The sequence below is a fragment of the Copadichromis virginalis genome, linkage group LG1 (assembly GCF_057382275.1).
Source record: "Copadichromis virginalis isolate Kocher_CV1m ecotype Utaka linkage group LG1, C_Virginalis_male_GT1.1, whole genome shotgun sequence".
In the NCBI taxonomy this organism is placed as follows: domain Eukaryota; kingdom Metazoa; phylum Chordata; class Actinopteri; order Cichliformes; family Cichlidae; genus Copadichromis; species Copadichromis virginalis.
This window is the reverse complement of record NC_140618.1, coordinates 41,482,333-41,507,046: the sequence shown is the minus strand read 5'-3', so window position 1 is coordinate 41,507,046 and position 24,714 is coordinate 41,482,333. Positions and strand designations below refer to the sequence as shown.

Genomic DNA, 24,714 nt, shown 5'->3' with positions numbered 1-24,714 from the left:
GAACTTTATTGAACTAAAAACATTTGGTAACACTTTATTTAAACTCTATAAGACTGACAGCACATTTTCTATCAGTAATACTGAAACAATAACGATCTGTCACGATCATATAAGTGTTACTTACTTACTTGTGGCTTTTTCATTCAAAGTTAACACCTGAGAGATCTTTAACATTTTCTACTAAGGTGCATGAACTTTCCCTCTCTCCATACTCCACCAAGAGATGAGGCTACAGTTTTGCTGAGTCATTTATGTGGCTGTTTTGCATTAACTTCCAGGGACCTTAGCTAGAGGTGGATACTCTAGGCAACATGTGATTGGCTGTCCAGTAGGAGGTGGGGCCTTTCTAAAGTTAAACATCTGGAAGAGCTTACTGCTCAGTCTTTTGGTTAGTCAGTAAGCTTCAGTTGAATCCAGCTGCCAAAGAGAAGATGTCCTTTATAGCAGTAGATCCAACTTCTGACTTCTCCTTCCACAACCTTCCTTATGGAATATTCTCTACACCTGACAGTGTAAGTGTAGTTTGCTTTTTACTACTATTCTAATGAAGGAATATTGCGTAACCTTTCAGTAACAGAGATGACAGCAGAGCCTCTTTTTCTCCAAGTAAAAACCTGACCCATGGGAATGTTCTGCTCACAAACACTAGTTTAGTCACACAGACAAAGAGAGTTGATTAAAATTGAATGAAAAACCTCAACCCTTCCCCCCATACATACATACATACATACATTCAGTGTCTATGTTTTCTTGCCTGGTATGGGTCCACTTGTCCCTTTACAAGTGGGGTTGGATGACAATGCTTCCATCTACAGGACACAATGAGAATTAAATTAATGTGAAGAGAGAACAGTGGTATTAGTAGGGAACTATTATTTGCATTAAAGGGAGCCTTTTGCCCTGATGTACATAACACTGGTGGTGGAACTGTGGTGTATGTGAAAGCATAGTAGATAATCTTTAGTCACGTGTATTTCTGTGGATGCATGTACTTCCCAAGCCCAGACATCGCATTGGTGTTGCGATTGGGGACCAGATCCTAGACCTCAGTGCAGTGAAGTCTCTGTTTAGAGGACCTGTGCTTTCCAAACATCAAGATGTCTTTGACCAGGTGAGTCTAAACATTAACCAATAACACAGGTTACCTGTTTAATCTGACATTAACTAAACAAAATTTCAGTAAATGAAATACAGTGACTTGCAAAAGTATTCGGCCCCCTTGAACTTTCCCACATTTTGTCACATTACAGCCACAAACATGAATCAATGTTATTGGACTTCCAGGTGAAAGACCAACACAAAGTGGTGCACACGTGAGAAGTGGAACGAAATTCATGCATGACTCCAAACATTTGTTACAAATAAATAACTGCAAAGTGGGGTGTGCAAAGTATTGACTCAGGGCTGAATAATTACGCACACCCCACTTTGCAGTTATTTATGTGTAAAAAATGTTTGGAATCATGCATGAATTTCGTTCCACTTCTCACGTGTGCACCACTTTGTGTTGGTCTTTCACGTGCAATTCCAATAACATTGATTCATGTTTGTGGCTGTAATGTGACAAAATGTGGGAAAGTTCAAGGGGGCCGAATACTTTTGCAAGCCACTGTATTACTGCCATACTATGTCTCTTCATCATACAGTAGAATATCAATACAATCCAGCAAGTTAATTTTTTGTGTCAGTTAAAGATCAGATCGTTAATAGACAATCTTATGCCTTAAAAAAGGAAATAAAAATGAAAATAAAGATTCCAGGAATACCGCAGCTTCAGATTTTACAGATTTGGCATTCTCAGTAACATGACAGACTGCAGGTCTCGTCCTAAACATCATTTAGAAAGACAAATATGCATTCTTAAAACATAATAACCTTTCAAATGATGATGGTGTTTTTTTAAATGCTGCCGTTGGTGGCAGTTCTTAAACAAGTTAAATCATCATATTTTGTATTTACAAAGGTTGTCTTTCTATAATATTAAAACTTATTAAAATATTAAAATCTATTTGATCTGAAACATGTAAGTGGGACAAATATGACAAACAGAAAGGGGAGCAAATATTTTCTCAAAGCAATGTAAATATTTTCCTTTGTATAGAGATGAGTCAGGAAGAATCACATTCTGAACTCTGTGGATCATATATTTTAGATATCCTACATTACAGGACAGTAGAAATGTTTGAAAGTATATTCACTAATTAAGCAGCTTTCATTAGAACAAAAGGGTTGTCATTACTAGTTCTACTTTTTGATATGTTCACAGTACAACAGACAAAGCTGGAAGTGATCAAGTGGTTCCTGTGTACATTTAGTCACACAGAACCCCTACACTTGGATTGTGGTCTCGCCCACTAATGTATTGTGCATCAGCCAAAGTTTTATTTGCTTCATGTTCCATTGAAGAAATGTACCAAAAAGGCTACTTGGTGGATCATATACTAACCTTTATCTGTGTCCCTATAAGCCTACACTGAATGCATTCATGGCTCTTGGTTATGAGGCCTGGAGGGAAGCCAGAAGGACAGTGCAAATGCTGCTGTCAGCCAATGAGAGCACACTGAGAGATGATATGAGCCTTCGGAGCAGGTCAGTCTGTTTACAGGAGTGTACAGTACAAAGCATAGTCTACACTGCATCTTCATCCTCAGGCTACTGTGTTGTTTTTCTCTTAGAAAATACATATATTTTTGTGCTTTCTATTACAGCTCTGTAATGAAGTAGTAATAATAGGGTAACAAGGCAGAAACATGAACGTAATAATGTGCTGATTTCTAAGTTATTACCACTTAATTACCAAAGTAATAACCACTTAATATCCAAGTAATACAATGGTAGCAACAGTGGTTACAGTTGAGTAATATTGCACATAAATCTATGTATAAAGCAATAAATAACCTGCTTCCAACTACAAAATCCAAAACTGCCTGCTTCTATTTAATAACACATTAATACCCATGTTAATAAGCTTTTAAAACAAGCTTAAAGAATAGTGATGACCAGGAAACAACTGGCAGTTTTGGTGTAATAAGCAGCAATTTAATACCATGGCAATGATAACTGAATAAAACACGAATCAGAAAGAATCAGGAAGTCTGGAATAAACTGGAAACACATGCTAAATGCTAATAGTTAGGTTTAAAAGAATTATACATGTGAATATATTAGATTTGCTCTTTCACAGCATCTGGATGACAATACATAATATGGTAAAAGTATTTCAGGCAGGAAAGAAGGGGGAACACATGTTTAAAATGTCCAGTAAACAAAAATAAGATACCATCCATGTTTTCCCAGTTGTCCAATTCAGTGTTGTGAGGTGTGCAATCAGGACACAGATTATTTTGGGTTATTAACATTAAGATGAAATTATGTTAATTAGGGCAATAGTCAGTGTGCATCCCTTTAAATTGCCACTTCAACACTAGACACTGTTGCAAAGAGCCAGCTGCCAGTAGGTGGCAGACTGCTGCTTATCGGGAGTCTGCATTTTCTATTATAGCCCAGGATGAAGGAAAAGAATTGAGGCACCAACAGTTAACTTTAGCTGCCATTTTCCTCTGTGGCTTGCCTCACAGAACCATGCTTACATAAACCAATGGGTTTCAACAGCAGCAAACCCCACATTCTAGCTACTGCTCAGGACTGCAAGGTAGCTAAAACCTTTTTTATTTCATACATTATATTTAGGACTGTCTCTTGTAGATATTAACTTATACATCATACTATTAACTATTACTAACTATTAATACCCCTGACAGAGTAGTTAAAGGTAGGTAAGTAGCTAAAGTTAGTATGATCAAGTAAACTACCATGTTATAAAAACTTGAGTTCCTGACCTCTTAGGGTCCTGTTGATATTGTACAGTTCGACGTATTCTAGGATCCAGGTGTGGGGCATCGAGTCATTGGCCTTCTTCTAATCAATCGAGGCAGTGCACAGGTTGGTCAGCCTGCTCTTGCAGTCTTGGACGACTGCTCTGTCTACCAGGAGCTGTTGTTTTGTTCCTCTAGTATTCTTGCCCATTCCTTTCTGTGCCCCACATCCATCTATCTATCTATCTATCTATCTATCTATCTATCTATCTATCTATCTATCTATCTATCTATCTATCTATCTATCTATCTATCTATCTATCTATCTATCTATCTATCTATCTATTATAATGTGGCTAATGGTATTTAGAATATTCGCCCAAAATTTAAGCACTCCAGTTGTAACAGTTTAGGTGAGGAAGTTGGAGATGTGGTGTACTCAGACTCCACCACCAGTGAAGTTTGTAGTGGTTATTTTCTAATGATAGAGCGAGCTACCATAGAAACTATGCCTGTTGTCAACTAGACTGAAAAATAACTTTGCTGTCTGCACGTGCCTAAATATCTTTAGGTGTCTGCAGCACCAGGAAAACTTGCCATATTCAGTGTGGCTCTAAATTTAGTGTACCCTAGGTTTAATTACTTGCTGTTTTTTATGGCTCATTACAGTTTTTCTCAGTCGCTTTGGTGCGTTTCTCAGAACACCATTAACATTTGCACAGCAGTTAGTGCATTTCCCAAAACAATTAGTGCAAACTGCAAAACCTAGTGGATAGCCTGCAAAAGCACGTCACATGCACAGAATTGATTATCCATACCTCAAAAGCAAGTATCCATGTCAATGAAACTGTCAGTGCCATCAAAATGAAAAGTCTTGACACCATCTTTATGAACAAGATAGTCAAATGGCATTGTCATGTTTCCACTATGACAGTTTATAATTTCAGTGTTTCCCATTGCAAAAACAATTGGTGACACCTGAAAATGCTGACAACAGCACTATGGCCTACCTGTACAGCCATTTGAAATGTGCAGTAAAGTCACTGTAGATGTTATGGGAGTCTTGGGAGTAACTAAGACACTGAATACGTACGTTTCACATTTCCATTGTGTAGAAGTGTTTGTAATCCTACAGAATTGTGCAAAAGAAAAATATGCTACAGTCACTTGTTCACTGTAGAATACATGTAAACATAAAATCACCAATTTGGTAGAGCCTCCTCATGAGTGACAGCTGTAATTCACCTGAGATCAATTGTTCAATTTCGGAGACATTTCCAAGAACAATGATACAGAAAGGTATAGGATTTGCTTGACAGATGGCCAATATTTGGCATGTGATAACTAGTTCAACAATTTTGTGTGTGATGACTTAAGCAATGGATGTATGACTATTAGTTTTATTGGGAATGACCATTCAGCATCCATAGGTATGATTACTTTTGACTGACATGACATAAGCAAATGGAAATGTCAGAAAGCAGCAGGGAAATGTATGGAAGCAACTGATTCATGTCCAAAATCATTTGCAGTTTGTTCAGAGAGAGGAGAAATTGCTACTATGATGTGCACAAATGACTGAGTGTTGTGGAGGTTGAACTAATAGTTATGAGAATTTCAATTCTGATCTGAGAAACGCACCAAAGCGACTGAGAAAAACTGTAACAGCCATTTGAACAAAGCACTTTCGTTTTTTTTACGACAGATTGTTAGAAGTTTTCTGTTGTGGTCTGTTTGTTAACAGAATTAAATGCTGAGGCAAAGCAAGTAAGTGTGTCCTAATTATTGAAGAGATGGCACTGTAAAACAAAATCTCATTGTTCTCTAATTTTTGAAAAAGTTATATAAAATGATAAAATGGTCTCTTTCAATATTCATATTGATCAGTATGTGCATTATAACATCTGTAGTTAACAATATATTATAATTACAATAACAAGGATAATTTTTAAAGGGTAAATCCATTAACTTTATGCTAGAATACACGTAAAAACCTATTACACAGTCCGTATAAAAATAAACAGTAGATTGCTGTATTTTTAAACCACTGTACCCGTTTAATAAAAATATTGTGACTTTTGTTTAATGGGCGGTACAGAATATTATTGCATTAATTATGGATAAAAAGTACAAAAATGTTCACATTAAATTACTTAATAAAGCCCAACTAATAAGAGTACTTTTCTGCTGTTAGAGGCCTGATAATTGTATTAGATCAGTGTTTTACCATATTAATAGGTAATGTCATTGTTTTTAATACTACTACTGCATTTATTTTTAATATACAAAGTCTGTGATTCTAGTAAATTTAAAGCTAAAACAGCTGCAGTCTAATTTAGTATCCCACACGTCACACACATTTATTGTATTTAAATTACAGAAAATTTCCACAGTTTTACGTGATGATAGATTTTGTTATTTTCAGATATTTTTCTGGTGCAAAGCTGCCAGAATATTAAGGGTTTTTTTTTCTGGATTCTTTTGCACTCTACAAGTGTGTCTGTGTTTGTAAATGCAGTTTTGTATTGTTTAATCCCCTTTGAGCCACATATAACAAAACAAAGCAAAACGTATCTTTGCATTATTTAGTCTTCAGGAGATTTTATGTCCATAAGTGTGTGTATCCTCTTTTCAGAAAGCTTATTTTGCTAATATCCACCTCTTTCCTTTGTCTGTGCAGAGCATTTATCCATCAAAGCGCAGTCATCATGCACCTTCCTGCAAACATTGGTAAGCCTCACCTAAACTTCTCTTATCAGAGATTTTGTTGTATGAAAATGGACTTGCTTTTGTATACAGTCACAATTAAAAGTTAAAGACGACTTGAAAAATGGCAAAAAACAAACATATTTTGCATGATTATTGAAGAGATGGCATTGCAAAACAAGTTTCCAAGTAGAGCTTCAACATGCAACAAGCAGAATTGGGAGTGAGACAAAATATTTTTTGGAGCAATTTATTGAAAACAACACTTAAATTGAAACAGGCTGTTTCACAGCTGATCAAAAGTTTAGAACCACAGGCCAAACCTGTGCAAAAATGTGGCTTCATTGTCATTTTCTGTCAGGTAATCACGCTATCATGATGTTTTGATAGCAAAGGCAAAAAACGGTTGTTAAACTGCATACGTAGGGTCTCTGGCAGCGCGCCGTAGCTGCTGAGTCTGGACGCAGTGAGAGAGTCATTAGTCTCTCTTGACTGCAGCACTTTTCTAGTCTTTAAATCTTACTGACTGCCCAAAGAACTTCAGAGTACACTTATACACACTTGTATATACCATTCATTCATGAATACATTTTCTTAACCGCTTATCAAACTTCAGTTAATGTGATTTAATGTCATTGTACTTGACCTGTCTGAGTTTAATGTTGTGGTTGACGAGTTTATATAAACTTCCACTCAAAATTTCAAGGTCATGTAGAAATATCATTATTTCCAAAGAAAATGGCAGGAATGGTGCCTGCAAGCACCTTCTGCATTGTTCTGATGTCATATCTATACACACCTGTGTACAAAGCCTTTTTTGATTAATTTCACACTGTAAACGACCACGGCAGGCCCGGTGGCATAAACATGCTTTTCAACATACTTTATTAACACTCACACGGTTGCTATACATCCACACACAGCTGCAGCTAGCCCGCCACCAGCTCAACACACCAACAACCACATTGTTAACCACATCTCCAAACTTTTAAGCAGGCGAGGCGTCATTGCAGATGCCGCGCAGGTGGATCAAGCGCACCTGCAGCAGCATCGTAAACCACGCCCCACCACACACACATCAAATAATGCTGTTTCTTCTTTTACAAGGACATTGCTGGTTCTATAGCAGTGGCTCAAGACACTTGCAAAATTCAGAACACATTTTTACAGCCTACTACAGCTGTGACAGAGCAAATATAACTGGGTGGAGAACCACATAGTGGACCCAGAATGCAGGCGGCAGAGAGTACAAGCAAAAATAAGCTTTTTTATACTTAATCTCGAAATGGTACACTAAATCAAGTGCCTAGGCATGCAGACCGCTCCTGCAAATGTTTGTTAAAGAAAGCATCCATCCCATTCATGAACTGTCTGTTTTTCATAGGAGACTACACGGACTTCTACTCCTCCAGAGATCATGCCACTAATGTTGGGATCATGTTCCGGGGAAAGGAGAATGCTCTGATGCCAAACTGGTACATGTGAATCCAACCAACAGTAAACACTTGATACAATGAAGAAAATGCTGACTGGGAGGCCTTAATGTGTAGTAATATTAAAAGAGATCATTTCAAACTGTCCACAAACTGTGGCCACTACAAGGTTTGCCTAATTAATTTGTACTTCAGAGCTTTGGTGTGGACTTGCAGGAATCCCCACTGAATCCCTCTGACACACTGTACTGGATAATTTCATCTCAGGCAGTGAAGGTTGCATAAAGTTACCTAACACTTCATTTTAACAGTTCATTTATAAAATGAAGCAATTTAAAAGCTCCAAAGGGCAAATGGTAAACCACAACATGTCATATATTGTATGGGGTCCCTGGTTGCTACCAAAACACCTGCCAAACTAAACGCCCATACAGTCTTTCTGAGGTTACTGCCTGAAAATGACATGGCCAAAATGAGTATTTCTGTAAACCACAGTAATCTGTGTAAATATTACAGCAGATGTGACTGTGTCAAAGTTACTAAAGCGAATTTATTTTTGGATTTTATTGCATATAAACACTTTGAAAATATGATTCAGAAGACAATTAAGTCCAGAAAACCAGCAATCAAACTATGAACGTGACCAACGATCGATGCTGCTGAACTGAAACAGAAATGCTACCGTGGGGTTTATCATCTCAAAGTCAGACATTTTGCCATTTAGCAACATATGTGATTTGAAATTTCTTAGTATTCAACATTATTTACATGCCTAAAAATGCTTGTTTTTGGAATATTTTGTGAAGAATTACCCACACGCTCGCGTACATTGAGCTTTTTTACATAATTAAATGAGTCATTATTTACTATGGTTAATATTTCATCTTCAACTATAAGTACCTTTGTCTCATTTCTGCAGGTTATGCCTTTACCCTTATCTTCTTCTTGTTGTCACTAACTGTACATTTCGAAGATAACTGGAAATGATGCAGCTTATTTGCCAGAAATCAATTTCCTATCCATTTTGCACATTGCAGACTTAAAGCGGCACAGCAGCTTGTTGTAGTGACTTGAGTTCTGTATTATGCAGGTTGAGGCTTCCTGTGGGATACCATGGCCGGGCATCATCAGTGGTTGTTTCTGGGACTCCCATCCGCCGCCCTTCAGGCCAGATGAGGCCTGATCAGAGTAAGATCCTTATAATTCAAGGATTCTTTATTGTATTCGCATCACATGTTTACATGAGGTGGAACGAAATTACGTGCACATGTTCCCTCAGCGAAAGAAACAGAATAACAAAGAAACAGAATAACAAGTACTAAGTAATAAATTAGTCTCAAGTCTTGTGAAATCAAACCATTTACATCTTAAGAGTTCATGTAAACCTTTACTCATCAAACAGGATAAGTAAAGTAAATCAATGCTAATTTAATGAATCAGCAGTGATATCTAATGCTAAGGAATTTACAGCAGCAGCAAATAGTAAAAAAGTTTTGATAAATCACTTTACACTATGTGTTCAGCAAGACGCAAAGTTAGAGACTAGTAAGTGAACTGAATTCGATCGATCTATATTACCCCGATGGACCAAATCAGAGGTAAAGCATCCAAATTACATTCATCATATAAGTGCTAAAAATCCTCAAGGCTTCCCCTGATCTAGTTTCAAGAACTTTATTTTATTTTTGTTTGTATGTTGCTTAACTAATTTGTGTTTTATTAGTAATCAGAATATCAATTAATGCATCTTTAGCGTCTAAATCCAATCATATGCTGTATATAAACCATTTACTTGTCCACAGATATGACTGCGTGATGTGCTTGTGACTTTGAGCAGCTTCGGCACAGTCTCACCTCGTAGCTGACGATAACTGTTGCCTTTGTTCTTCTTTTTAGCAAAACCCCCAGTGTTTGGCCCATCTAAGAAGCTGGACATTGAACTGGAGATGGTGATTAATGTGTTTGTTTAATCTAACAGCCCAGGTGTATTTTATTTGTAATTGTATTAATTTAATTTCAACATCTGAATTAACTGAGAGAAAGATCAGAGTTTCTCTGGTCAGAATATTCAGTATTGTACTTCAGTATTTAGTTGTTTTCATATTCACAACTGCTTCTGTTTGTGATCAGGCATTCTTTGTTGGAGGAGGTAATCTGCTAGGGGAACCCATTCCTATCCAGAAAGCCCATGAACACATCTTTGGAATGGTACTCATGAATGACTGGAGTGGTAAGAGTCTCTAAACAATACACCTCACCAACATTTTCATGTTGTAAATGCTTGAAGATGGTTTTACTATGCAACAGAAATGGGAATGTTTATAGTAGATAATCTGCAGGAGAAGAAGGGGGGACTCCCAAAACGTTACTAGAGAACACATTGGTACGCCACCAACTGCAGTGCCATAGTCAAACTAAGGTTTACACAGAATCTTACATTTCACATGTGGTTGTGACGCTATTCAATAAGAACACCTATGAGACTCAAATAATTATGTTCAAATGACACATTGTATCTGGTTGTAAAAGCTAATTGTCCTTTTATATTCATAGATTGTAATTTTACATGCTATGAATGCTGCAAGCTGTTTTCATATTTTCATAGCTATAGCTACTAAAAGTGTAACTGAAAGTTTATTTCCGGTTAAAGTAAAGTGAAAAAATAAGTCATGAACTTCCACCCTCCACAACAAACCAAGTCTGCTGTTTAGTCTTATATGTATGCACTCTGTAATCCTCTGCACAACACTGGGTGAGTTACTTCTGCCCTGCCCGGCTGTGATTTGGGAGGCTATTCAGGGAGTACAGGTTGTGCCTTTTCAACACAACTACTATTGTAGCTTTGTCTTTTATTGGTACTTGGAGAGAGGCTACATGAATCCCATGTGTCTAAAGTACAGGAGCAGATATTGCTGCTTTGTTATCCCAAGATGTTCATTGAACATAGCAACACAAGACTTTCAAAATAAAACAGGAAACATGGAGAGACATAGACATGACAACACAAGCTTGACACTATGGAACACACAGACCTAAAACACATGACGGACTAGACAAGAAACAAGACACAAAAACCAAGGAGACAGATGATAGTAACGGCTCAACTCAACTCAACTAGACCCTAATAAGAATAACACAAACCTTACACAAGAAACTCAAAAATACAGAACAAACTCAAAACCCCTGACAGGTGGGCCATGTGAAATCACAGGGCAGTGGATGCTGAGATTGACATTGCTGAGGAAGCACTTGACTAGCCTGCACAGAGTCCTCCTCTCAGCTTGATAGAACACCTTTATGATGAATCAGAGCGGAGATTGTAAGCCAGGCCTTCTCGTGTCTGAGTGTCAGAGAGATACAAGCCGTAGGAAAAAGAAAAAAAGCTAAATGTACAAAACCTTTGAATTTAACTTTACTCTTAAAATATCCAGTAAGTAGGGAGTTGTCTTTAGGGAACATATTCTCTGGACTTTTGATATTTCAAGCACATCCTGTCTTACTAGTGAACTCTTCACTTTAGTCCTCAGCTTTTCCTCCTAACAGTACAGTGGTAAGAGGTTTTTCAGCCTGTGACATTTCTGCTGAATATGCAGCTTGAAGGTGAACTGATGTCACTTTTACTTTATACACGACTGCTGATGCCCTCAGGACATCAGGCTGCAGACTTCACCACAGACTTTCTATGAATATTTGCCATGTAAACTTTCTCCCATAGAACTGCACAATAAGCTAAATGCAATGCTTTCTTCTTGTTTATAAAGTATTTTTTTCAGTGGAGAAAGCTCAGGCAATGAAATGTATCTGTGTGCAAGAACAGAAAAAGATTCTGAAAGAAGACTGGCATTAAAACTATAGCCAGCACGAAACAAACATTTCAAAATGGACCCATACATTCTTTGAACATCAAAGAATAAGTAACCCAGAAAGAAAAAGAAAGTGCTTTCATTCACACACATTTTTAATCTGATAGATGCATCAGAGAACAAATTGAGGTTAGTATCTTGCCACAGGATATTTGCTATGCAGACTGGAGCAGCCAGGCATCAAACCACCAACCTTTCAGTTAGCGGAGCTGCTCTGACTCCTGAGCTACAGTCACCCCCAAAGCAGAGAGTTACTCTTCGTAAGTAACAGTCCTGTTACACTGCCACAGCTCCATTTGAGTCATTGTTTGTGAAAATATATACTTACACAAACTGTTGTATAATATACTTAAACAACATCCACTGTCTAATTATGAACTGCAGCTAGATTTCATGAGAGGAACCAGCTTCATTAAAACTAAACCTGTAGGCGGCCATGCTGGTACCTCAGTAGCTAATGCAACTTTGAACCAATCTAGACGATTTAATTAGACGGTCTCCACTGCAGCTTTAAATTGTAGAAAATGTTTTCTTAATTTAATTAAAAATATATTTTTCTAATCACTGATTTGTTAAAGATGTAATTTTAAACATTAAAATGTTGTGAGATCAAAAGAAATCAGTTTCTAAATGAAGTGGAATCTGAGGAACAGTGAATATGAAACTTTGGATTACAACAATGAATTATGGTACCAGGTATGAACTGGATATACTAACCTTTCAAGATCAAGATTAAATTTAACTTGTCAACAGTTTGTTTTAGTACATATAAAACATTACTTAGACTAAACATGTGCTTGTGCGTGTATTTTAGAAATGTCCCTTGGAAAATTGATTCATTAATAAATAGAATGGATGAATTGTCCCTTACTACCAATTCTCATGGCAAAACATGAAAAGGCCGTGACAAGGCAATGCATTTGTTCGTGTTCACTGACATAAATACACAAATCATTACACTCTGCATGATTTTGAAACAAAGATATTTAATCTGGACGTATACTTGTCACGGTCTGGCTGGGGCAGACCGTATGTGTTGCAGAGGAGGACTCAAACGCAGACCAAAACGTAGTGTGGCTAAACAAAACAAGCCGTTTATTGAGGCTAGCAACGAGGGTAAAAATAATCGGGCATCGGTGAAAACTAAACAATAACCTAAACTGGGTGAACTAATAACAAAACATGAAAAAGCTTAACCATAGTGAACTGACATGGATGAGCAGACGACCTGACAACAAATGACTGAAAGCACACGGACTAAATACACACAGGAGGATGATGAGGGAAGTGGGAACACATGGGGAAACAGCTGGCACACATGAACATAATGACGTCACAGTGGGAGAGTAAGACTGAACACGATGAACACAGAAACACCAGACCTCTTCACAATAAAACAGGAAACATAATGAGACATAGACATGACAACCCGAACTTGACAACGTAAGACACAGACATGAAACGCATGAAGAGCAGGGGAGACTTAACATAGTTGGAAACACGAGGGGAAATAATAAGAACTAGAAACACCTAGGCATGATAACAAATGAACTTAGGAACCCTGAAGGGCTTACATAAACTAAAACTCAAAACGCTGGGCCAACAGACCCAGGATCATGACAATACTATGTGCGACCAACGTATAGACTATCTCAGTATACACTTGTCAATGTGGCAACGAAGAACACAAAGTTTTATGAATGGACAACCATATTTGAACTCTTGTATTAACCGATAATTATGCACTTTGGAAATTTGTGTCCTGGAATACAACTTATTAAATTAAAGGTTTGCCACAAGAGTGGATTGAATAATCTGCAAAGTAATTTGGAAAGAAAAAAGAATAACCTTCCTAATTTTCTCTCACTTGTGTTTATTCTCAGCTAGGGACATCCAGGCCTGGGAGTATGTTCCATTGGGACCTTTCCTGGGGAAGAATTTTGGGACAACTATTTCACCTTGGGTCGTCCCCATGGAGGCACTGTTACCCTTTGCTGAGCCTAACCCCATTCAGGTGAACATAAGGTTCTCAATTAACAACAACAAAGATGAGCGGCATGTAGTACATTGCTCAAAAAGAATTAAGGAGCACATTTGAATCAGACTATAGCATCGAGTCAAAAGATGAACTCAGCTTGGGCGTCTATTGTCTTATGCAGTCTGGGAGTTAACTGCATGGATGGGGCTTCCTCATGCTCTGTGTGGCTTGGTGGTGCTGCTGCTGTGGGCCTCAGTCTGGATGGGCCCAGGCACCCACTGTCCTTGGTGGATATCAGGGAACGGCTCACACATGGGGGTCGGGGGGTGAGCTGACTCCAGGAAGGGGCTTCCTTTCTTCACACACCCCGTTCTCTGTTTGCCATCTGGGGTGGAGGGTTGGGAGGAGAAGCTGGTCTGAGTCTGGGCTGGTGGGCTTCCCTGCTGTTGCAGGACCCGGGGTGGTTTTCTTTCTCCACCCCAGCGTAAAGGGAACCATGTCCATGGTCTGGGATTGCTCCTCTGGGGGTGCTTGTGCCTGGAATATAGAGTATGTAGAGGGGAGTGTGAGCGTGTGTACTACATTTATTTCTGTGTGTGTCCATGTTGGGCAAGTGCTGAGTATTTGTATATGTGTGCATGAGGGTGGGAACGGATCTTTGTGTCTGTGTGTGCCTGTTCATCTATATCTAGGTGTTAGGTCAGGTCTCAGATTCCACCTCTCTCAGAACATCTCAGGCCCCTCCCACCACACACCCTCCCAGTGGCTGGTGCCCCCAGCTGCCGGTGCATTGGTGGTTATGCTTGGGTGAGTACTGGCTCACTCCTGGTGGCATAGCCGGCTGCCAGTGGAGCCTCTGGGCCCGTCGCCCTGTGGCTTCTGTACAGTGGCTGCTGGGTGACCTCTTTCTAGGACACTTCTCAGGTCTTTTCTGAGTGGGTGGTGTGATTGCCCCTGCGGTGGTCCTCATGCTCTGGGCGGCCTCCAGATGTCCGGGGCCCGGATCTCCTCCATGCCTGCTTCTTGGGGGGGCGGGGCTATGACTTCCCACACCCACTTTTTGACACAGGTGTACACACATGTGTTCATACAGGTGTAGAAACATGTACTCAGCATTCAGTATTTATTATTTACTGTTACTTGTGCTTATGTTGGTTGTTGCTGTGGTTTCCCTGCTGTGTTGTTTTCTTGTTGGTTGTTTTTTTCCAGCAGGTGGTCAAGTAGATTTTCAGTGTCCTTTCTCTCTACCCGTCTTCTCCTTTATTTTTGTCCCCTCTCATTCGTTTAACTCTCTTCCCAACTTCACTTTCCTTCTTCTTAATCTTCTTTCTAGTAATAACTTAAAGTAAAGAAAAATCTAATCAAGTGGACCAGTCAATCAAGACCAGTTTAGCAAATACGTAATGGTCCACTAGGGAAAATAAATCGATTCGGCATTTTTCTTGGCCTTCAGACAATAATTCTGATGGCTACAGTACTGGACAGGACAGGCAAAACAAACAAACAAATTAAAATAATGCTGGACAAGGCGGTAAAGGTCCTTAACCCATCAGCAGAACAGGAGCTTGAACTCTAGAACAGTGGAGACGTGTCTCTGAAGTAATGAATCGTGCTTCTGTCACTCTGATAGAGGAGTCTGGGTTTGGTTGTTGCCACAAGAGTGGTACTTCACTGCCATTGTGCCAAGTGTCATTTTCTTAAAGGAGGGAGGATTATGGTGGGTTTTTTCAGGAGCTGGGATCAGCCCCTTACTTCCAGTGAAAGGAACTCTTAATGCTTCAGCATTCCAAGTCATTCATGTTCAGTTTCATTCAGTTTCATGTTCCCAACTTGATCCCTTCCTACATGACTGTGCACCAGTGCACAAATCAAGGTCCATAACGATGGGATTGACTGGTGAGATTGACAAGGAAGAACTTGACCTGCACCGAGTCCTCATCTCAACCTGACTGAACACCTTTGCGATGAATTAGAGCAAAGACCACAAGCCAGACCGTCCCATCTGACATCACCTCACAACCTTTTTCTTCCATCATTCTAACCTGTGAAATGAAAATGTGTTCTTTTTCATCTCTTTTTGCTCACTGTTCTTTTTCAGCTTTGTATTTTGTGTCTTCCAACAGGATCCAGAACCCCTCCCATACCTACAACACCATGATGCGTATACTTTCAATATTAATCTGTTTGTTTCACTAAAAGGTACCATCCACAAACTATCATGATATCAATTGTACATATACTCATGGTCAAGTTCTCTCATGAGGAGTAGCACTGTCCCTGCCAGTGTTAAGTAATATATAGTAATAGAGTTTCTGTGATGTTTCAATATGCAGGCAGCATCCTAATGCAGCTGGTTAAGTGAGTCTCATTCAACCTTCTACATACTGTTGGGTAGATACTTTAATGAATGCTCATACCCTAATGACTGGGTAGCATTAGCACTTAATAGACAACAATCTTCTGCTGTTTGGTTTGGGAATAAAATATTCAAAGAAATACAAATTTTTCTCGTAGTTTGATCAGATTTTTTTCAAAAAATGAGAATTTTCTGGCCTTAAAAGTTTAAGATTGGGTTGACCCCATTGGATTTTCTGGTGTAAAGCATTATTTCTGTATTTACTGTAAACTGGTGGTTGCCTGAAAACCAAATCTCCAAATGAAATAAAAATAAAAATTAGAAACTACAAGACTACAATAACTTTGATCCTAGATTATTATTATTATTTTTGTTTCATTTGGAGGTTTTGTTTTCCCTTCAGTTTAGCTTCAGTTCGTTGCCAGAGTAAGTTTATTCTTTTCAGTTTAGCTTTTAGTCTTTTTAGTCAAAATATTTTATTTTAGTTTGCTTTGTAAAAGTGTCAGTGCTACTCTGCTATTATAACATAAAGGAAGTTGCACTTTTGTTGACTCACAGACACACTGACGGTCCAGGTCAGGCAACAAACACAACTGACCAAACTGTCACAACCCTAAAACAAGCTCATTTATTATATACTTTCATTTGAACTTAGTTATTTTAAAAGTACACAATGCTGCTTTAATTTCTTTTATTAATTTTTTTTAAGGATAGTTCTTATTTCTACTAAATAGAAGAAGATGGATGCGATTTTATTTCAGTTAACCATTTGCCCACATTTTTAGTTTAGTTTTAGTTCACTATAATAATGCTCTTGGTTAGGAGAGTAACATGTTTTGAAATGAATATCTGTTCTGTTGTTAAAGGCAAAGGCATGGCTGAAGCTGTGAACATCTGCAGATCCAACTTTAAGGTAAGATTCATGGTTGCAGAGCCAGAACCACTATATTACATGTTTTTAAACCAACAAACCGTATTATATAAAATACGATTAAAGAGGACTTGACATGTTGCTGTCTCAGCTATGCCTGTTTTGCCAGCATTTTATGGTTGCTTCATTCTTAAATGATTATATTTTATTATATTCTTTGGCTGCACCACTAAAGAAAAACAGCATGTATAAACAAAAGTAGTAAGCCATCTACACATTATATATGCAACAGATGCTCAGTCATGGAGATCCATGCTGTGAAGCTCTCAGCACACGGTTTTTGTGCTGATGTTAATGCCAGAGGGATTTTGAAGTTATCGAGTCATTTAAAGCCTTGGCTCTCAGCAATCCTTTGATTTAACTTGACATGGATTGCTCCGGTTTTTTGAGTTGCTGCAGCAAAGAAACAACATAAAATTGGCCATGGAATAAGGGAAGTCTAAGGAGCCTGGTAAGAAAAGCGTCTGGACTACTTCAAGTTTCCCTCAAGACGTTTCACCTCTCATCTGAGGGGGTCCATGTCTCTCTTGGGGGGACACTCCCATAGGGCTTAAAAGCTGTGACTCTGCACCAGTTGTTCTTAGAGCTGAAGAAGCTTCTCGGATGAAAGTGAAACGTCTTCAAGGAAACTTAAAGACGTTCAGACGCTTTTCTTACCAAGCTTCTTAGACTACAATGACCGGGAGAACCTGGAGAACCTTACCAGACATGGAATAAGGGAAGCATTTTTATGAACTGATTTGAAATCCTGTTACAGCACCACACTCAAAGTCAGTGAGTTCTTTAGAAAGACCGATTCTCTTGTAAATGTTTGTGTTATGTAAAATGTGTTCTGACATTTTTATCTATTTAGTGTAGCTGTAGCAATTTTGACATTGTTGACTTCTTCATTTCTCTCAGCTGGTCAGAAGACTGCAAAAGGAAGGATTGGCCTTTATTCGTTAGGAGAATGGAGAATCAGTATAAAGTTTCAGTTGCTCTCTTTTAGAATAGAATAGAATAGAATAGAATAGCCCTTTATTGCCAATGTACATCTACAACAAAATTATGGGTGCTCGATGCTAACTGTGTAGGAATAAAAGGTAAATAGAAAAACAGCAGGAATAAATAACAAACAGGTGAAATATATACAGTCAACAGGAATATATACAAAACAAGAGAAAGGCACCCACTGGAGAACCATGTGCTTGGAAGTAGTGCAAAGGATTTGCTCTGAGTATAGAGTCCATATTTGTGTGGCACATGTAACATGTTGTTGGAATTTGGTACAGAGCACAGATTTAAACATGACTTCTGAAAGCAAGATTATGGACACTCTCCGGGCGCTCTCTCTGCTGTTTGATGCAGCTGCCGTTAGCTTGTGAGGTAAATTAAAGGGCCTGCACTTATTTGACATGTGAGTAGTGACTGTCCACAATCCTATTGTTACGGCACCAGTCCTGAAGCACATAAGCACAGAGCACCCCCCCCCCCCCCCCTTCCTTTGTTGCGGTCCTGGCAGTGTAATGTCTGACCGGTAACTCCGCTGAGGGATCAGGGATGTTTGTGAGGGAGCTGTCATTAATGAGGAGGATGAGGATGGATGGAGGGGTTTGTGTTGTTATTTTGACAGCTGGATATGATAATCAGTTCTCCATCCCCACTTTTGTTTCCTCTCCCTCGGCTGTCTGTTTCTGACAATGTACCACAGAGCGCTGGGTGGTCTCACAATCTCAGGTGGGATAATGTCGGTCGAATCTGAAGTAAAGGCCAGGTTCAGGCTGAGGCTGATGTCTGACGACTGAAAGTGACAGTGTGTTGCAGGAAGCTGCAGTAAAAAGGCATAAAAAAGACAAAATAAAGTGCACAGTAGAAAAGCGTGCTGTGCCGCTGTGTACCATGACTGTCCCCGTTTTGAATTCACTAATGTTTTATTTTTATTTCTGTCTCTCTGACTCAAGTACATGTACTGGACCATGAAGCAGCAGCTTGCCCATCACACGGTCAATGGTTGCAATGTCAAACCAGGAGACCTGCTCGCTTCAGGCACCATCAGTGGACCTGTGAGTGTCCACATGCACAGTATGCTTAGGACTCGATGACTGTAATGTGTACCTTTTTGTCTGTCAGTTCTCAGTTTGTAAGCTAGATTATATAACATCACTCATTAGCAAATTCTCTTGTGGGCTTTTCACACTGTTGTTGCTTTTCCATTGTCCTTATTGCAACTGGTTTGTTTCATGGCAGGATCCAGAGAGCTTTGGGTCCATGCTTGAGCTGTCGTGGAATGGCTCTAAGAACATTGACCTGGGAGGAGAAGGAACTAGAACCTTCTTGAATGATGGAGATGAAGTCACTATATCAGGTTGGTCTGTTTAAAACGTATGCTTTCCACTTCATATCATTTGGATTTATGTGACAATATTTTTAGAAGTAGCAATAACATTTTTGCATCTTTACATAATGCCAACATGGACATAAAGATAAGGTTAACTACAATAGACAAAACATAAGGATTGAAGAATTAGAACATAACTGTCGGACTCTCGTGTGCTTCAGGCATTTCCAGATAAACTCTTATCTTAATTTTGCAGCTGAAGTTTGGACTTGTTGAACTTGAAAATTTAATCTGGCTGACATTATGAAAGGAATCTGTTCAGTTTCAAAGTGTATTTCAATATTTTATTATTGTTGTTAAAAACAAATAGTTAAATAATAACAATAATACATAAACAAATGTAGCTGTTCGAGATAACGATATCGGCTCGGATGATGATATGAAAACATCCATCGTTTCATATCACGCTACCGTTTGTTTCTGTCATGGTGCTGGGTCGTTGACCCAGCGTTTTGTGTTTTGTGATTATTTCCCTCTGTTCTAGTTATTCTGTGTCCTCCCCCCTTGTGTCCGGTTCGGGTCCTAGATTTCCTGTTTTGTTCTGAAAGTCTGTGTCTGTTGTCATTGTGTTCAGCTTGTGTCCTCCGGTCCTCATGTGTATTAGGATCAGCTGTTCTTCCCTCCTGTGTGTGATTACCTGATTACCTTGTGTGTGTATATTTAGTGGGTGTCGGTCTGTGTTCGTTGTCGGCTCGTCTGCGTTCCTCCGTGTATCTCTGCGTTCTATGGTGTTCCTGTCTCTGCGTCTCTCTGCCCCGCACGCCTTTTGTATGGTCTCAGGTTTGTCATTTAGTTCTCCCAGTTTAGGTTTCTTCAGTTGTTCTGTCATACCTCTCTGCCTGTTTCTGCCACTACCACTTGTGAATAAACATCACTCGTACCATCAGTCACTGCTGCATTTTGGGTCCTCCATTTCCTCCACACCACACGGCTCACCCCGCCAGCCGTGACAGTTTCGTGGTGTTGCAAATAAACAATTTACAGCAATATTTTATCAGCGTTGTGATGGTCACTGTAGTGGCTCTATTAATTTCTTAAAGTTCTCGCTTTTTTTTTTTAGATATAAGCGGCCTTTACTACTTATATCAGAAAATGTATAGTTTCATGCATGGGTCAAAAGACTCAACACCCAGCTGAAAACATTTCATGCAAGTCGAGATTCACAGAATTGGCAGAAAATCTAAAATTTTTCTGATATATATCGTTGTCAGGACAATAAATGTCTTATATCGGGATATGAGATTTTGGTCATATCGCACAGCCCTAAACAAATGTATGACTACAAACAGATGGCTCACTAAAGTAGAGAAAGTTTTACTTTTATATTGCCTGTCAGAAATTCAGCTTTCGAGCTTACACAGTATTACACAGCATCATGACACTGGTCATATACGTGTCCAATGGCTTCCTCTGTTTAGGTTACTGTGAAGGAGATGGCTACAGGGTGGGCTTTGGGACGTGCCAGGGAACAATCCTTCCAGCTTTGCTGCTCTAAAACAGATGTCTACTCACACAAGTATTTCACTTGGCTTTGATGACAACAATGGAAAACTGCAACATGGACCTTCCCCCTCACTCTCCTCTTCTCTTTAAAGGGGCGCTATGGGCTTTAGTAAAGAATGAATGCAGATTTCTCTCAATGTGATCTCTGACCTTGTTACTGATCTATAATGAAATAACCATCCAGCAGAGAGATTGTCCTGTATCATATCACAATGTTACTGCTGTACCAGGATCAGTGTTACTGATGTTTTGTATCCCCTCTATGACGAAATCATCCATTTTAAATTTGGTTCTGTTATTGTCTTGTTTTCATGCGGACTTACTCAGCCACCTCAGGAACACAGCTGCATTCAGAATTATCCAACTGGAGCTCTTCCACTTCCATAGAAGTTGATCTGAGATGAATATATTATCTCTCTATGTCACCTTACAGAGCAGCAGCTTAAAATTGGTTAAATGTAAATGTTCAGGTCATTCTGATTTTTCAGGACTTGTAAACATTTTGACCTTATTATCTGAAACTCCAGTGGAACAGGATATGCATATGACCAAAAATAGGAAAAAGATGAATTGGTAAACTTGAATACAGGGTAAAGATGATGCAAGAATGAATGCTTCCAAAAATCTGACAATCATTTCTGAAAAGCTGAATAAAAAATGAATTAAAAAAAGCTGTCTGGAGGTGGTGATTCTGTATTTGCTTCAGTGTGCAGTGAAGAAGAAACAGCGTCATGACACACTGTCTCATTATTGCTAAACAGTAATTGATTTTGTAAGCAAGGTTTCAGGTAATATAAGAATATCAGAATCAGATGTGTTCACCCAAAGTTACACTGAATCCAGGTTAGGAAGAAGACTTCTGACATTTAAATAAATAATACCTTTAACATCACAAGGAGTACTCAAACATTTGTAATCTGGACCAGGATTGGGGTGTACATTTCTAGATAAAAGTAGGAAAAGAGCAATGAAGCATTTTCTTTTCACAGATTTTTGTAGATTTCTTCTGGGACCCCAACTCTTTGAGAGGTGAGAGTATGAGGAAATAAACCAGTCAGAAATAAACAAAACAGATGAAATGAGATCTCCCCTGATGATCATATTTGAAAAGCTTCTAAAAGATTTAAAATCCCACTTTTCAATTCAATTCAATTTTATTTGTATAGTGCCAAGTCACAAAAACAGTCACCTCAAGGCGCTTTATATTGTACAGTAGATCGTACAATAATAGATTCAGAGAAAACCCAACAATCATATGACCCCCTATGAGCAGCACTTTGGCGACAGAGGGAAGGAAAAACTCCCTTTTAACAGGAAGAAACCTCCGGCAGAACCAGGCTCAGGGAGGGGCGGGGCCATCTGCTGTGATTGGCTGGGGTGAGAGAAGGAAGACAGGATAAAGACATGCTGTGGAAGAGAGACAGAGGTTAATAACAGGTATGATTCAATGCAGAGAGGTCTGTTAACACATAGTGAGTGAGAAAAGGAAAAACTCAATGCATCATGGGCAGTGTTGGTCAAGTTACTTGAAAAAAGTAATCAGTAACTAATTACTTCCCCAAAAAGTAATCCAGTTACTTTACTGATTACTTATTTTCAAAAGTAATTAATTATTTACTTTTTAAAAACACGATTTACAACCTGAATAGGTGATAAAGCGATAGATCTTTCAGCCCAATTCTACTTTTTCTGCATAATCCATCATACAAAATGTAATCAAATGGAAAAGTCTCTTTTTAAAACTTGTTTTATTAGTTTTAATCTTTTAACTTTATGCATCAAGCAAAAATTAAATTATATGCAACATTCTCTGACTGGAAGAAATTAGTTTAACATTTAAACCTATTTTCTGCACATTCCAGCACATAAAATAAAATATTTTTTGTGTTTACACTCAGTCTTTCAAATAGATGCAAGTAAAACACAGCAGAAAATAAATAAAGTCAAAGACTCAGCGGTGCTGTTGCTCTATTTTCACCTGTAAAGCAGGAGTGGGGCAGGCGGAGGTTTACCCTGGTGCAGGTGTGCCGCGGTCAGTGGAAGAATCCGCGAGTTTCTCTGTGAGTTTCCCATCACGTCGTAGCTACTCGGTACAAGTAACGCGTTACTGCCCATCTCTGATCATGGGAATCCCCGGCAGCCTACACCTATTGCAGCATAACTAAGGGAGGATTCAGGGTCACCTGGTCCAGCCCTAACTATATGCTTTAGCAAAAAGGAAAGTTTGAAGCCTAATCTTGAAAGTAGAGATAGTGTCTGTCTCCTGAATCCAAACTGGAAGCTGGTTCCACAGAAGAGGGGCCTGAAAACTGAAGGCTCTCCCTCCCATTCTACTTTTAAATACTCTAGGAACAACAAGTAGGCCTGCAGAGCGAGAGCGAAGTGCTCTAATAGGGTGATATGGTACTACAAGGTCATTAAGATAAGATGGGCCTGATTATTTAAGACCTTGTATGTGAGGAGCAGGATTTTGAATTCTGGATTTAACAGGAAGCCAAAACAGGAGAAATCTGCTCTCTCTTTCTAGTCCCTGTCAGTACTCTTGCTGCAGCATTTTGGATTAACTGAAGGCTTTTCAGCGAGTTTTTTGGACATCCTGATAATAATGAATTACAGTCGTCCAGCCTGGAAGTAATAAATGCATGAACTAGTTTTTCAGCGTCACTCTGAGACAGGATATTTCTAACTTTAGAGATGTTGCGCAAATGGAAGAAAGCAGTCTTACATATTTGTTTAATATGTGCATTGAAGGACATGTCCTGGTCAAAAATGACTCCAAGGTTCCTCACAGCGTTACTGGAGGCCAAAGTAATGACATCCAGAGTAAGAATCTGATTAGATTTTCAGGGCCGAGTACAATAACCTCAGTTTGATCTGAATTAAGAAGCAGAAATTTAGCAGCCATCCAGGTCTTTGAGTCTTTAAGACATTCCTGCAGTTTAACTCATTGGTGTGTGTTATCTGGCTTCATGGACAGATAGAGCTGGATGTCATCTGTATAGCAGTGTAAATGTATGCTATGTCTTCTAATGATGCTGCCTAAGGGAAGCATGTATAATGTAAACAGAATTGGTCCTAGCACTGAACCCTGTGGAACTCCATAATTAACCTCAGTGTGTGAAGAGGACTCTCCATTTACATGCACAAACTGGAGTCTATTAGATAGATATGATACAAACCACTGCAGTGCAGTACCTGTAATACCTACAGCATGTTCTAATCGCTCTAATAGGATATTATGGTCGACAGTATCGAACGCTGCACTGAGGTCTAGCAGGACAAGCACAGAGATGAGTCCACTGTCAGAGGCCATAAGAAGATCATTTGTAACCTTCACTAAAGCTGTTTCTGTGCTGTGATGAGCTCTGAAACCTGACTGAAACTCTTCAAATAAACCTCTGCAGATGATCTGTTAGCTGTTTGACAACTACTCTTTCAAGGATGTTTGATATAAAGGAAGGTTGGAGATTGGCCTATAATTAGCTAAGACTGCTGGGTCTAGAGATGCTTTTTGAGTAAAGGTTTAACTACAGCCAGCTTGAAGGCCTGTGGTACATAGCCGATTATTAGAGATAGGTTGATCATATTTAAGATTGAAGAATTAATTAATGGCAGGACTTCTTTGAGCAGTTTTGTAGGAATGGGGTCTAAAAGACACGTTGATGGTTTGGAGGAAGTAATTATTGAAGTTAACTCAGAAAGATCAATTAGAGAAAAAGAGTCTAACTTAACATCAATGGTACTAAGAGTAG

At 38.9% G+C, this 24,714-nt stretch overlaps 1 protein-coding gene across 1 annotated transcript; it reads left to right on the top strand.

Moving 5' to 3' along the window:
• The first annotated feature begins 364 nt into the window (after window positions 1-364).
• fah (fumarylacetoacetate hydrolase (fumarylacetoacetase)) lies at window positions 365-21,640 on the top strand. Its single transcript, XM_085463460.1, has 14 exons — window positions 365-512; window positions 1,001-1,111; window positions 2,468-2,589; window positions 6,496-6,545; window positions 7,906-7,996; window positions 9,045-9,142; window positions 9,851-9,903; window positions 10,085-10,184; window positions 13,701-13,831; window positions 15,919-15,994; window positions 17,018-17,064; window positions 19,023-19,124; window positions 19,309-19,426; window positions 20,878-21,640. The coding sequence occupies exons 1-14, from the start codon at window positions 432-434 to the stop codon at window positions 20,952-20,954; spliced, it is 1,257 nt and encodes a 418-aa protein (XP_085319586.1). The 5' UTR covers window positions 365-431; the 3' UTR covers window positions 20,955-21,640.
• Window positions 21,641-24,714: the final 3,074 nt, after the last annotated feature.

What these genes read in the sequence shown, in the direction of transcription:
- fah (XM_085463460.1), top strand. Translation starts at nt 432, where the DNA reads ATGTCCTTTATAGCAGTAGATCCAACTTCTGACTTCTCCTTCCACAAC. An exon ending in TCTGTTTGTTTCACTAAAAG is followed by an intron (nt 15,995 to 17,017) that starts GTACCATCCACA and finishes CTGTTGTTAAAG; the next exon opens with GCAAAGGCATGGCTGAAGCT. An exon ending in TCTGCAGATCCAACTTTAAG is followed by an intron (nt 17,065 to 19,022) that starts GTAAGATTCATG and finishes CTCTGACTCAAG; the next exon opens with TACATGTACTGGACCATGAA.